Source organism: Delphinus delphis, chromosome 6, assembly GCF_949987515.2.
Source record: "Delphinus delphis chromosome 6, mDelDel1.2, whole genome shotgun sequence".
In the NCBI taxonomy this organism is placed as follows: Eukaryota; Metazoa; Chordata; class Mammalia; order Artiodactyla; family Delphinidae; genus Delphinus; species Delphinus delphis.
The window spans coordinates 30,489,361-30,504,278 of NC_082688.1; the positions used below are offsets into that span (position 1 = coordinate 30,489,361).

Here is a 14,918-nt window from a genome sequence, read left to right on the forward strand (position 1 = left end):
AAAGGATCAAAAATGATTTTTTAAATGCCATATGCAAAAGATTTTTTATTGTGGCAATATTTATTATATATATAATAAGTAATATTAAATACCTGACAGTTTGGGAGTAAAGTCAATTACGATAAAATAATAGTTACTGATAATATAAAGCTATTAAAGTTAATAAATAAAATAACTGTATAAATCCATAAATTTTTAGATTAAGTTTTTTAAAAAGAATATTTGTTATATTAACATATAACAGAGTTTACAACTCTGGAAAATATATGTGCATATGGTTGTAGTTCAGAGGAGAAAATGAAGAATTGAAAGTATATAGTAAAAGGATAATGGTAATCACCTCAAATTTAATTTTTAGAAATATTTTTCTGAGTTATTTTATTAATAAATTAAGACTTTTCAAAAGACCGCACAGTGGAGATAATGTAGCACATTCAGCACCAGGTCCAAGGCTAAAAGATGGTTTCCCAAACCTAGAAGGGGCGGGGGCTCTGGGAGCACAAGGAACAGAAAGGGGGCATCTCCTCAGCAACCTGGGCTGTGCCATATTGAGGAGCTGTTAAGCAGATTCCAGGTTAGAAGAGACAGAGGTGCCACAGCCCCCAGGACCAGGGATGTGATGGGAAGTTCCTGCGGACCCTAATTTTACTGTCCATCTAGATTATTTTCTTATCCAAATGTGTGAGCACTGTTAACTTCACTCATGCAGTGTCTCCCTGGATTTTGCAAATCATTTTTTGTTTCTTTTGTTGAATGTAATCTTTCAGTCTTTCAGTCTTCATTGATGAGAAAGTTTCAGATTCTATGAGTGAATATTTTCTTTATCCCTTTTCATGATTGTTGTTACAATTTTTTAGAAATCCCACATGATTACATCGCACAATCTTACCCCATTGTCTCCACCCAGGCAAACTCTCTCCCGCGATAGCTGTCCTTGGTACCTCTGGAGCCCACACCTCATGCAGGTGGAGGTCTCCATCTTCTGTGCCCGTCCTCCCACCCAGACAAAGGGCTATATGTACAGACACAACGAGTCTGCCAAATTTTATTGAGCTACTTTCTCTTCTGGGCAAAATAGTGGGGTGTTAAAAAAAAAAAGGAAATCATGTCTTCAAAATTAGAAACAGCATTTGCTTGCTCCTCATCCTGCTTCCCAGTATCTAGGAGAGGAATTGAAAGCAACGATTACAGACTCTTTAGAGGATCAGAGAAAATGGGTAGCTGCTGTGGAGTGGGTGATGTGGAGTGGGGGCTAGGGAGGCTTAGATCATAAGATTTAACCAGTAACATCTGAGGCAAATGATGACTGAAATACTTTAACTGCATTCCTTGCTGGAGTTTCAGAACCTAGTCAGTTATCTAACCAGCTGTCAGATGTTTCAAGGGTCCACATCTGAGCAAGGTGCAAAGGAGGGTTTAGCAGCAACAAAATTGGCGGTCTTGGCCTCTACATGTCACTGATGATCTAGGCAGAGACCAATCAGAACCTTTGATAGTACAGGCATCACCCTTTATCTGAATCTAGTCTGTTCCTGGAAATATGTTGGCTGGTAAATTTCCAGATGGTAGGAGTCCTTTCTGTTATCTTGTATGAGATGAACAATAAAGCCTTCCCACCTCATCCAAAAAGCCCAAACAGTTTCCCTAAATATCACTAAAACATTCTTAGACATTTATTAGTGTTTAATATCTAATGCACAATGCATGGACTGTTATATATGACAATCCACCAATGATTTCTGCATAATATGAAGCATTTAAAACACCAGTTCTTCAATGCTTAATCAGTGGTTATTCATGTGTGCATAATACAGAGTATGCTTTCCCACCACAGTACAGTGGATATATATTAATGTAAATGAACAATAAAATAAAATGTTAAAGAAATATAACAAGTATAAATAACATTTAGCAAAATAAAATAAGCAAGCAAGACAATTTTTTGAGTGGTTACGTATTGATTAAAGAGTTAATGGAGTGAGATTGGATGGGCTAGAGTGAGCCTGTGAAGGACTAAGTGAAGCCATAAATGCCTGAGATTTGCCTGTGGCTAAATCCTGGGACAGTCTTCTCTCCTTGGCTCTTGAGACTCTAGACGTGTGTGGCTGTGAGCTATCAAATGGGATAAAGTAATGGGATGAAGAAAATAAAAAACTTAGGTCTGTTTGCATTTCTTTGCTTCCATTAATACAGCTCTTGACAACATGAGACTGGGCTGTGATTGCATTTCTGAATGTGATGTTTCTGCTCCTGTCACTTGCACCTGCAGTCATTATTTTGTCTGCATCACTTAAATTTATTTTAAAGATTGACATTGAATATTCATTGCTCCTCTTCTTCCTCTGACAAGTGATAAATGTCAAGTTGAGCAAGTTCCACTCTATCAGACAAAAAGTTTTCACTTGATAACGTGGGGCTGATGCACATATGTAATGCATAACACATTGAAGTAGTGTGGTCCTAGGGGAAGGACAGCCGAATTACAACTGCAGTGGTACATCTTATCACTGAGACCCAGACACAGTATAAACATTTTCATTGGTGCCCAAAGGCAGATTATAGTGTTTTCTATTCAGATGGTGAGTTCTGAATAAAATTTTTTGCAAGTTGTAACAGGGAATAGTCAGAGTTCAGACAGCAAGGGGCACCTGTGAATGGTGTTCGCTTGAAGGCAGTGCGGGCTTTGGCATCAGACAATCCTGGATCCATAGCCTGGCTTCCCCATTTATTAGCTTGTATGATCTTGGGTATGGTAGTTAATGAGCCTCAGTTTCCTCAAATGTAAACTAGGGATAATAATACTTAACTTACAATGTTATTATAAGATCATAATATGCATATATGGTGTCTGGCACACAGATGTCCAATTAAAAAAAACACAGCAACTACTTCTATTAGTCTGTTAGCATGTGGATGTAAACAACAGAAATTTAAAGAAAGAAATGTATAAAATAAACTGAATACAGCCTCTTTGTTATTGGGATAATAAGAGGAAAATGAGACTAATTACTGTTATGCACAAAAAAACAGAGGGAACATCATGCTTTTAAAAGCAGGACGATTCACTGTAAGTTAAATTTTTCTTCTTCATCTTGGCAGCACCTTATAAGAAAGCAACACCAGTCTGTTTAGTGTTTTGCTGAGTGTTTGATGCTGTTAGTGTTAAAGTCCAAAATTAATTTCCCCAGTGCATTCTTCGTCCACAGCAGTAGTAATTGAATCCTTCTGTAATAGCCGTACCCTGTACACATTACAACAGGCCCAGGCCAAGGGAGGTCTTCAAACACATTTGTGTATACTTTCTGGAGGTCAGGTTGGTCACCACTTGTACAGAGATGTCCCAGGAAAAGCCCTCGTACCCGAGTAGCCTTCAGGGTCTGATACACTTCTCACATTTCCTAGACCAGCATTTCTTGTTCCCTAAGGCTGGGCTTCCTCCCTCATTCTCAGGTGTCTGCTAGTTTTCCTGCCTGTGTCCCAGTCTCCTAAACCTGGTGCATATTCTGTGCCCCTGCTCACCTTTAGTCTTTTCTTCTTCAGGGATCCTAGCACCCATCTTTGGTCCAGAGCCACTGCCAGAAGTAGTGTCATGGAGGAAAAGAGATTCCATGACCCAGGCTCCCCCAAAGACTGAAATCTCCAAACCCTGCCTCTGAGTCTGGGCCCCCAGATAGACTTTCTGGCATACCACGGAGGTCTAGCCATGTCTGAGCCATCCCAAATGGCTGCTTCTCCAGGACTGGGGGTAGAGGTGGGGAGAATGAAAGAAAGGAAGACCCATCAAGAGGATGGGAGGATCACTCATGTCAGTCAAATGAGGTGGTTAAGAGTGTAGGCTCTGGAGCCAGACTACCTGGGTGTGAACTCCAGCTCTGACCTTTACTAGTTATGGGACCTTGGACAAGTCACTTCATTCTTTTGTTCCTAAGTTTCCTCACCTGTAAAATGGAGGTAGTAACAGTACCTCTCTCATAGGTCCTTAGGAAGATTAAGAAAATTGCTACATTGATAAAGAGCTCAGAACTGTGCCTTCCACATGTTAAGTGCTAAATAATTGTCGATGATGATGGTGACCAAAAGCCTCCAGCAAAGGAATGACACCTAGGCTCCTTAGCATTGGTTTGTGTGATCTTGGGTGAGGTGCTTAATCTAGGCTTGCCTAGTGCGGGCCTGTTTCTCCCTCAGGACACAGGCCTCCTGCACCCTACCCCTGAACACAGCTCTCTATTTCACAAGCCCCCAGATCACTGTGCTGGAAGTTCATGTCTTTGTTACATTCTTTGTTTCTGCTTCCCTCAGCTTCGAGTGCCACTTTCCCACCCAAGCCTCCACATTCTACCTCCCTTACTTTAAGTCTTATCTCATGAGCCAGCTTCTCTGCAAAACCCAGGAGGCGTGGATCAATTTATCATGGGGTATAAATGTTTGCTTCCTCCCCAGATTCAAGCTGATTGAAGGCAGGGAAACAACCCTCCTAACTTCACCCCCCAGTGCTTGGGAGAGTGCCTGGCACATAGTAGGCACTCAAGGTATCAAATGTCTTTCTTTCTGCAGGACTGACTGGTCATCGATGTCGTAGACTGGATGATACGTATTTCATAAGGACTTCGTGTAAATCATTTAGCAAAGTGCCTGTCACAGGTGTTAAAGTTATTATATTTATGGCTGTTGTTGCTCTTTTGTTGTAGAGTAGAAAGAGCCCAGGCTTTGGAGCTACTAAACAAACATTGACTTATAGACCAGCTTTGTCACTTAAATGCTGCAGGAACTTCAGTTTCCTCAACTATAAATTGCAGTTACCATACCTATCTCGGCGCAAAAATAAAAAGTAAGCAATCAACAAATAGGTCCCTTCTCTTTCTCCTCTGTGGCTGTCTAATTTTGTGACCTGGCTCAATTCCCTTCACTTCTCTGGCCCAGGTTACTCATCTTGAAAATGAGGACATTCAACTAGATGATCTCCATGTTCCCTGGCAGATCTAAATGTCAAAATTATTGAACTCATCATCTTTTCCCCTTAAATCTACTCATTCTCTGTCCCTGAGAGAGGTTCTTTCCTTGATAACTATTTAATGTTTTGATATATTAAATTGTTTCAGTTTTCAGTCTCTCTCGATGTCTATCTCTCTGTGTCTCTCTTGAGACCATAGGGTAGTCCAGATGCAGGGCCTCTGCACGACTCCAGAAACCATTCATACAGTAGGACTGTATGTGAGTAGCACCCCGGGAATTGTGCCCTGAAGCAGCCCTCAGTCCTGGATGGATTCCCTTCACAGTGTAGTTTAGTGATGTCTGCGGAGCACGCAGAGGAACAGTCTCCAGCTTTCCTTGGGTCCAGCAAAAAAGAATCTGCATCTAAGAGTGAACAATCGTGGGACCAGATGAAGCATCACATTCATGGCCTTTCCTTTCCTGTTCTGCCACAGACTTTGCAAATGGGCATCAAACACTTCTCTGGACTCTTCGTGCTGCTGTGCGTTGGATTTGGTCTCTCCATCTTGACCACCATTGGTGAGCACATAGTGTACAGGCTGCTGCTCCCACGCATCAAGAACAAATCTAGGCTGCAATACTGGCTCCACACCAGTCAGGTGAGTGCCACAGGCATCTTCCTCCAATATTCCTAAACGTCCGAATTCCCAGTAATGGGAGAATCCGGGGCCCCAAGTCAGACTGACAAATGACAGGTTACCAAGAGAACCAGAGTTGTGTAGACACTCTCATTGTACAAGATGGAGTTCCCTCTATCCCATTAATTCACTTGCCCCTTAAATCAAGCTATCCCATAATGCTCGTGCCTTTCATATAACTGTCCACTGTTGCTCACAGTGGAAGGAATAGCATCCCTTTTAACCTGGCTTCTCTTAGTGACAGTCTGAAGAGATGGTGTGAAAGATTTGTTTCCTATAGACTCTTTTCTTGCCAAAATTGAAACCCATTAAATGAACTCGAAGTCCATTTCCCTTTAGATGAACCTACCAGCCCCTGTTCTCACTGCATTTCAATGGTCCAGAGCTTTGAAGTCCACTGGTGCCAAGGCCAAGCTCATAGGATCAAAGTTCCTTCATGTAATCCAGACACCTACACGCTCACTTACAGACAGAACTGAAAATGTCAGGCAGACCACCATTCAAGCGTATTCCTTTGCACATCTCACCCTGATGGAAACTGGCACTGAGAGACAAAATGTACTCTGAAGGCTTCTTACCGATGAAGGAGCTCTAGCAAAGGCAGCAGTTCCCCCCGGCCCCCGCCCCCCAGCGCGTTGTCCAGCGAGGCCGGAGGAGCCATCCTGACCTCCCGACGACTCCCTCCTACTTCCCAGTGCACTATCTCAGCTCCTCAGTAGTGAGGCTGCCAGTTCTGCCACCTTTGCCCCCTGCATTGTTATGCGGACTCACTGCTTTGTTAACACAGTACTTTTTTTCTAGATAGGTCACTATCATTGGTTTGGTTACATGTGAACCCTGTTGTTCCTACTTTCATCCTAGGACCTAATTGGTCTCCTAAGGAGGACTCTGCAGACAACTGATCCTCTCCATTGTATGTTAGCATGATTAATTTAATTAATCAGGAGTTCTTACCTTCTTTGTTTTGGCTGTTAAGAAGTCAGACTTAAGTTTTTGACTCACCTTTAGCAATTGTGCCAGGCCCTTTGCCACGTGTTGGTTATGATAACTCTTCTTTATATCACATACCTTTTTACAACTCAGAGTATTTCTAAGCTTCCCATCAAATTACTTTTCTTTCCTCCAGGTAGAATAATAACTTATAATTAGAATTTTTGCTTTCTTGAGATTTGGGACTGAATATTGATCTTTTTTCCGTCATCATTGTTAAGTTGTTTAAAGAGGCCTAGGTTTGTAGTGAAGAGATTAAATCTCAGGGGGTACTTTGTCCCCTGGTTGCGTGTTTCTAACAGTCTCTGTGTGTGCATCTGTTCTTTCTGCCAGAGATTACATAGAGCACTAAACACATCATTCGTGGAGGAAAAGCGGCAGCGTTTCAAGACTAAGCGTGTGGAAAAGAGGTAAGAAGAGGCCGGTTCCAGGTGTCATTTATGTTTGTTAAAAGTTTAGAGATGTAACTGAGACTTCATGCTCAAAAGGGAAATTATGTATAATGAATCAAATCGGGACCAAGTTGTTGATAAACACCATCAGTAAAAATACGTGGTCTCAAATAGAAGTAGCACAGACAAAATAAAAAACATATCTGTACATAGATGGACACTGAAATGCAGTAGAGGCAATATATGTTGTGGTTTAAGTGCTGGTGTGATCTCTAAGGTCAAGCATCCGGATCCAAATACTGACTCTGACACTTACAATATGTGTGGTCTTGGGCGAGTCGCTATGCCTCAATTTCCTCACTCGTGAAAATTAGATAGAGTACCTACTTTCTAGAGATGCTATAAGAATTCAATGAGATAACACATCTAAAGCCCTGAAAACAAAGCTATTTTATCTATTATTGTGTACAAAATACAAGTTAGACTTAATTCATAAGTACCACAGGCAGTTTCATGCAATATTGCCCCTTTGGCATGTTTCCACTCCCCACTCCTTTCCAGCACTTCTAGGAATATTTGAAATATGCAACAGACGTGTTCTGTTTAACCCATTTCCCGGCACTGTTACTACAAACTCCCCAGAAAAGAGCATCTCATTAATAGGAAGCAACAAGCATTAAATGCATAGTTGACATTTGAAAATTGAAACTCTGCATCTTCCCCACATCCAGCCTGTGGAAGACTGTTGCCTCATTCATGGTGGCTAAAGATGTTAGAAGTATTTGGGTCTAGTACCTGGCTGGCCTCTGTTTCATGCTGCCTAAGACAGCCTCCTGGTTCTTTCTTATGTCCAGAGGCCTCGGTTTACAGCATTTCCTCCAAGCAACTCTGTCATCTATGGCAGATCCTCAGCTCCAAGCTTGGCTTTCTGGGTAATTTTAAAACCTGACACTCACACTTCTTATTCACAATAGAGGACAAGGAAAAGGGGGTGGAAAACATGATTCTTTTTCATTGTTTTTACCTCCTTGGGGACTGCTGCAGTCCCCTTCTCTGCAATTTGCATCAAGCTTGTCAGAATCATTTCCGTTATCTCTTAAAGCCTCTCTTTCCAGGCAGGGAGCACACCCCCCTCTCCCTCAGGGTCTGTGGTGCTCCTGTATCACACTGCGGCCCCATCAGCAACAAGCTGCCGACCAATCAGGTCACAGCTGTTCTATGTCGTGTTACATATTTTTTTCTATAATTATTTTTAACATAAATTTTTAACGAGAGAGGAACACAAGAAGACATAGCAGCAAAGACACCATCTCATAATAACAAAGCATTTGTTTTCCAGCCATAATAGAAACAGGGAGCTTCCAGTGATCCCATTTCCAACTGTGAGATGACTCCTATTCGCATTTCTCTCACCTAAATTCAGAACCAAATGCATCTTTCCCTCAGCTTATCCATTTTTGTTGGCAGATTCCCTTCTGAAATCCCTTATTTGAGAAGGAGCTAAGGCAACACACCCTCATGGCTTATGGGGCCCATGTTTCCTGTGGTACCTCCCTACAACCCAACACCCACCTATAACCTTTCAAACGCAGTGAGTGTTTGAGGACTCACAGCTGTCACAACTCTTCTGCATGGTCTAGTGGAGTACTGAACCTCAGCGTTACAAAATTGTCCTGTGAAAGCTTTTTAGTGTTAAATTCAGTTAACTCACTGGTCGCCTTACACTCTAAGGCTGAGGAAAGCTTGCAAACCACAATCAAAACACTCTAGAGGCCAACAATATAACACGTTCATTTCCTCCAATTAGACACCATATCTGCCATTCAGCACCTATCACCTTGCATTCATAGGTGGCTCAGAGCCACATGTCAATCATCAGAGCACTTGCGATGCTGCCACCTAGAGTATGTCATGGAAGCCAGCTTTTGCTTATTCTTCTATATTATATTCCCAGATATATGTACAAAGCTCTGGAGAAAACCAGATTGGCTAATTCTATTTGCCTGATTTCTGAGGTTGCCTGGACATTCTAGGAAAATGTGTTGATGCCTAACTCCCAGGTTTTCCCCACTATGAATCATTCCATGATCCTAGAGTTAGGTCCGTTGGCTCAAAAACTCTCTCCCTCTTTTTTTCTTTGGAAGAATATCTATGCAAATACCTTTATCTGCCGCAACTTGACATCCCTCCCCTATGTTTCTTATTTATTGAGTGAATAAAATAATAGATAAATAAATGAATTACTAACATATGGGTTTGAGGAAAGGCCTGGGGAAATTATGGGCCATGGTATGAAAAGATTTTGCTCTTTTCTTTAAATCAGAGGAAAAAGGTAGATATTGCAAAAGATTATATATATAGTCCTTAGTTTATTCAACATGTGATTTCATGTAAATTTTGGTCTGTCCTTCACTCCACTGGGTTTCCAATACACCTCCTCTTTTCTCTTTCCTCTCACCTCAAGATATACAAAAATTGTAAACCATATATATATATATATATATATATACAAATAACACATGCCACAAACAAGATTGTTTTGAAATTATTCAAACTCAATAGTAAAAGATTTGAAGGAAGAATTAAAGGGAACTGTAAGGCTAGAAGGAAAATTATATCCACACCTTTGACCCAGTGTAAAGACAATGGAGCTGTAAGTGAGCTCATTATAGAACTTTTACCCAGCCCAGGGCACAGGAAAGCTGGGCTGTGGTACTCCCTGCTCATTTATATGGGCCTTAAACCATGAGAAATGTTAAAGAACTGCAGAGTGGTTTGGAATGTGTTTGTGTGTTTTAATGGCTCGGAGCACGTATCAATCAGTTTTTGCTGTGTGAGAAATCATCTCAGTTCATAATGTTTTAAACAACATCTAGTTGCTTATGAATCTATGTGTCAGCTGCGCAGGCTACTGATTTGGGCCAAACTTGGCTGATCGTGGTCACATTTGCTCCTGTGTCTACAGCCAGCTTGGAGAAAGGAGGGAGAAGCAGAGGGCTGGCTGGTCTAGGATGGCCTCAGCTGGTCAACCAGGAAGACTGGGGACTCTCTCCGATGGTCTGTTATCAACCACCCGACTAGTCTGGACTGGTTCCACTGTAGCAGTAGGGTTCTGAGAGAGGCAGTGGAAGTGTGCAAGACTTGGAACCACCACCTGCCACTTCTGCCACTTCCTATTGGCCAGAACAAGTCATGAGACCCGGCCAAATTCAAGGGGGAGGGAAAGAAGACTTTCCCCTGGAATCCCCCTTGATAAGGGTGAGTTGCTAAGTCACACTGCAGAGGGATATGGATGAAAGGAAGAACGAAGGATTAGGACCACTTTTGCAATGCACACAGGGCAAAATGAAACAGGATCACCCTAGTTAAGTCCTTGTGTTTTTGTTCTTATCCATGTAACTGAATCGACACTTAATTATCTCTCCCTTTTCCCCTCCCCTGCAGGTCCTTCCCTTCTCCTCCTGGTTAGTAAGAGTCCAGGAATAAATTCTTGATTCAGTTACATGGATGGGAACAAAGACACAAGGACTTAATAGAGTGTTTCTATTTTGTTTTGCCCTGTGGTAGATTGCAAAAGTGGTCATAATCCTCCTCTGCCTCCTCTTCCTCCTTCTCCTTCAACAAGGCTAGAAGAAATTAGCAGCCATGTGCTTAGGGCTCTAATCTGTTCTTATAGCAAGAAGCTCTTCTCATTGCATCTGTCAAAGTGTATTTCAGAAACCAGACCCCCTCTTCCTGTGCCTGGTCAGCAATAACTCTTTTGCTGTCTACAGCCATCTCAAGGATGGTGGTAGGTGGCTCGACACGAGCCTGAAAGAGGATCTATTTCAATTTGACTTTCATTATTCCAGCAAGAACTTGAGGCTCTCTTGGGTCTTTTTTTTTTTTTTAAGCTTCAGACCTCAACTGTCATTCTCAACTCACAAAGTCATCCCTATACTGGGACACTTTGGGCTGAAACCTGCAGCTTGTATGCTTTTATTCTCCTCAAACTCAACTAGTAAACATCAGGGTTGTCCTGCGGGGCTAGGGATGAGTCATATTAGAGTATCTACCAGCAGGACCATGCTTAGAGTCCAGCAGCTGAATAAACAGAATCTCATTTCTACTGAAGCATCATCTTCATAGCCGTGAACTGTTTCAAGTCAGTGCGGCTTTCTGAGCCTCACTGGCAGGAAGAGAATAGAAAAGCATCTAAGGTTCTTCATAAAAGAACGTGCCATACCCTGGCCCATCAGCCCTCCAGGTGCAACACCCATTCCGGTTTCAGGACAGCATGAGACTTGATGAATCACTGAACATCAGTTGAAAAGAATTGCATTGGCTCCTTTTATTCCCCTGACACTCCAGCAGGCAGCCTGTCCATGGTTTTGTGACTCCATCTCTATCTGCGTACCCAGTTCCATATTACTCACAAGGAAGTAGCTAAAAGATGGGGAGAGCTGCAGAGTAGGAAGTCAATCTAAAGTGTCTCTTGGTTTCCTAGGTCCAATGTGGGACCCTGTCAGCTCACTGTGTGGAATACGTCCAATCTGAGTCATGACAATCGACGAAAATACATCTTCAGTGATGAGGGGGGACAAAACCAGCTGAGCCTCCGGACCCACCAAGACATCCCTCTCCCACCAAGAAGAAGAGAGCTTCCTGCCTCGCTGACCACCAATGGGAAAGCAGACTCCCTAAATGGGGCTCGGAACTCAGTGATGCAGGAGCTCTCAGAGCTGGAGAAGCAGATTCAGGTGATCCAGCAAGAGCTGCAGCTGGCTGTGAGCAGGAAAACGGAGCTGGAAGAGTACCAAAGGACAAATCGGACTTGTGAGCCCTAAGTGGCCACGCTGCTCTCTTTTCTCAGTTCCTGGCCTTCTTCTGAGCCCTTAAGACACTTTGTAATGCTCTTTTGTAACTACTGACCAAGGTGGGGGGAAGCTGACGTCTGGGTCTTCTTAGAGGTCAAGTCTGCTCTCCCTAGCCTGCAAAGCAGCAGCCAGCCTTCTCAAGCTCATTCCTAGGTCTCCAGGGTAGGAGTCTTCCTCAGAGCAGGAATCTTACATTAGTCAGAAGTAAACATCGTGTGAGGGATCTGTGAATAACCAGACAACCCCAGCTCCTGTTAATCTTTTCACCTGGTGCCACAGTAACATTTCTGGTTTTTAGCCCTTTCTCTGCACTATCAACAAGAGATAAAATTGTTACTCATACCTGTGTCTTACTGGGTTGTTGGTTTTAATCTTAGTATAGAGCGGGATTATTCAGGGTTGTGACTTTTGCTATAACTCCCCAGTGTAGATTTGTTCCTACAGTCTGAATGGGGAGCCAGGGAAGAGCTAGAGAAACTTAGGACAGGAAGGTGGGTACTTAGAAAACTTAACTGAACTCATTCACATCATAGCAGGCCAAAGATTGATTGGATCAGGCAAGAGCCATGTTTTTGAAAGGGTCCTGGATCTCCAACATCATCCTGACTAACATTTGGTAGGAACATGTTTACACGCCACTATGAAAGGGAACAGGGATGTGGTGAGCAGAAAGAGCACAGGCAGAAGAGGCATTAAAATGTATACCATGCTTTTCAAACGAAAGCTCTGGGCCAGAAAAGCAATTTCGCTAAGGAATGAATAGGCCCGTACTTCTAATCTAATTAAGCATCTCCACTATAGTGTGTGCCTTTCAGAAAGGAAAGTGAGAAAAGCAAGGCAAGGATGTGGCCTTAGGATGAAACTGGGACATTCCTGCTAATTGCCTGCACAGGACATGTGAGCTGGCACTGTGAGTTAAGGGAAGGTGTTCTGCAATCCATATATTTGGCTATTTTCAGATCAGCAGTCACCTGTGTCTTAGCTATAGGAATCCCAGAAGTGAACTTCAAGCCTGTGAACACCACAAGCTTAAACATTCAGGAATGTGCCCTGTGCTTTTCATATCTATATGGATCACTAGCAAGTCAGTCTTGCAGCCTCACACCCCCTCATCTGTGAGAAACTGTGAACAGGCACTGGTCCCTCTGATTCTCCCCCAAACCCCATCTAATGCCCCCAAGAGATTGATATGAGTAAGCCGTTTCCCCTCTGCCTAGGCATCCCTTTTCCAGTGTGCAAAGGCTTGGACACGCAGAAAGGGAAAGGAATACGTGAACTATAGAACTTCAGTTCTCAGTCACCTAGGAACTCATTAGGATGCTGACTGCATGAGATGGGAAAGGGGGTGGATGTGGGCTCAGAAAACTGTTACCAACACTCCCAGGTGACTGACATGCGGCCTAAAAATTACTCTTCAAGAAACATTGTTCTAGAAATTTGTCTGCTCCAGGCATGGGGAGAATTGAGAAGAGCCTTTTTGAGAGTTTCTCAAAAGGCTTCAGCACACACCTGATGATTCACGGTCCACACAGCCACGCCCACCCCAGGACACCATGTAGGACTAGACTTCCTTGTCTATCAATTACTTGCTTTATCTTCTCAGTTGCTTATCATCTTTGCTCCACCCCAGTCAGTTTGAAGGCCTACAGAGTTCTCAGCACCGTGCCAAGCACCGTGCTCTGTAAGCTGCAGATCATTGGGAAGGCTCCTCAATCACAAAATTTCTTCCCCTACTTTTGGATGCAGTCCCTGCATTTCCACCAAGAGCTGCCCAGTCCCCCAAGGAAAGATAACACTTTAAGCTGCAATTAGATAAGACTCCAGCAATTAGCTGTCTGAGAAAACCCTGGGGTGGATACAGGCTTAGAGATTCTGATGAGGGAGGTGGACGGGTTCTAAAGTTAGACTTCATCAACCTCACAGATGAAACAGTTCAATAATGAGGGAACAGTGATCCCTGGAAACAGAAAGGACAGCTCTGTTTTGAAATGCCCATCCTCCCATGTTCTCACCCCAGACAAAAAAGTAGGTTTGCAACTGCCTTTGGAAGATTATGCCCCTTAGCCATTCCCACCCATCTGCAACAACTAAGGATGCTCTAGAGACTCTGCCATCATGCTCTGCACCCCTAACCTCTGCGCAGCCTGGAAGGCTGACGTATAGGTGTACCTCAACTCACGTAACAGCCATGCTCCTAATGCTGTACCTGGACATTTTTTATAACTCAGCTCAGATTCTGACTGTACTTGAGAAGTTGGCTATTTAAAGGAACCCAGAGGTGAATTCTTTTGTAAAGAATCCTTTTGTAATGCAATTAATTATCCCATAATGTATTTGTTTTGTAAGTTTGGATTTTTGTATATCTGGTTTACCTTAAGCTTCTCTACTGAGGCATTCTGAGCAGTGGTGGTAACATGCCAGATCACCCTGCCTATCCACAAACATGTAGATGACCAGGGCATGGCTCCTCGAATATCTTCTGAGGAACTACTTGGCCAAAACTGCGGCCAGGAGGTGGCCAGAAGCAGCAGGAGCTGAAAGCAGGCTTACTGCCGTCAGCATTGCTTGAAATGCCCCCATGTTCTGGACAAAGAAAAACAAAGCATAATCGCTTGTGTTGAAATGATGCAGTCTTCATGTTAAGTAGGAATGGTAATTGAACAGTGTTTTGCAATTTGTGAAACAGTGTGTTGTGTTTTGTAAAAAGATTTCATGAAATGGTGGGTCCTTTGAAAACCTTCTTTCCTGTTCTGCTCCACCTCTGTTCTCTCAACTCCCCTCAGGCTCAAGAAACACAAGGATCAGAGAAGTCTTCAGGTGGAGGGTGGTTTTCTGGTAAAGAAGGAGATAAGCGATGCTATCTTGCCTCCTATTGTGGGCTTCTCTTCCATGAGATCAGGAAGACCTCCATTTTTTTTTTTTTATTATTTTTATTTTTGGCTGTGTTGGGTCTTCATTGCTGTGCGTGGGCTTTCTCTAGTTGCGGCGAGTGGGAGCTACCCTTCGTTGCGGTGCACCGGCTTGTCATTGTGGTGGCTTCTCTTGTTGTG

General features: G+C 43.0%; 1 protein-coding gene across 1 annotated transcript in view; it reads left to right on the top strand.

Annotated features, from left to right (window-relative positions):
- GRIN3A (glutamate ionotropic receptor NMDA type subunit 3A) overlaps positions 1-11,838 on the top strand; it is a 151,923-nt gene extending 140,085 nt beyond the window's left edge. Inside the window, exons 7-9 of the mRNA XM_060013356.1 lie at positions 5,427-5,591; positions 6,954-7,030; positions 11,499-11,838. Coding sequence (XP_059869339.1) covers positions 5,427-5,591; positions 6,954-7,030; positions 11,499-11,838 — 582 coding nt within the window. The remainder of the gene's footprint in view (positions 1-5,426; positions 5,592-6,953; positions 7,031-11,498) is intronic.
- Positions 11,839-14,918: the final 3,080 nt, after the last annotated feature.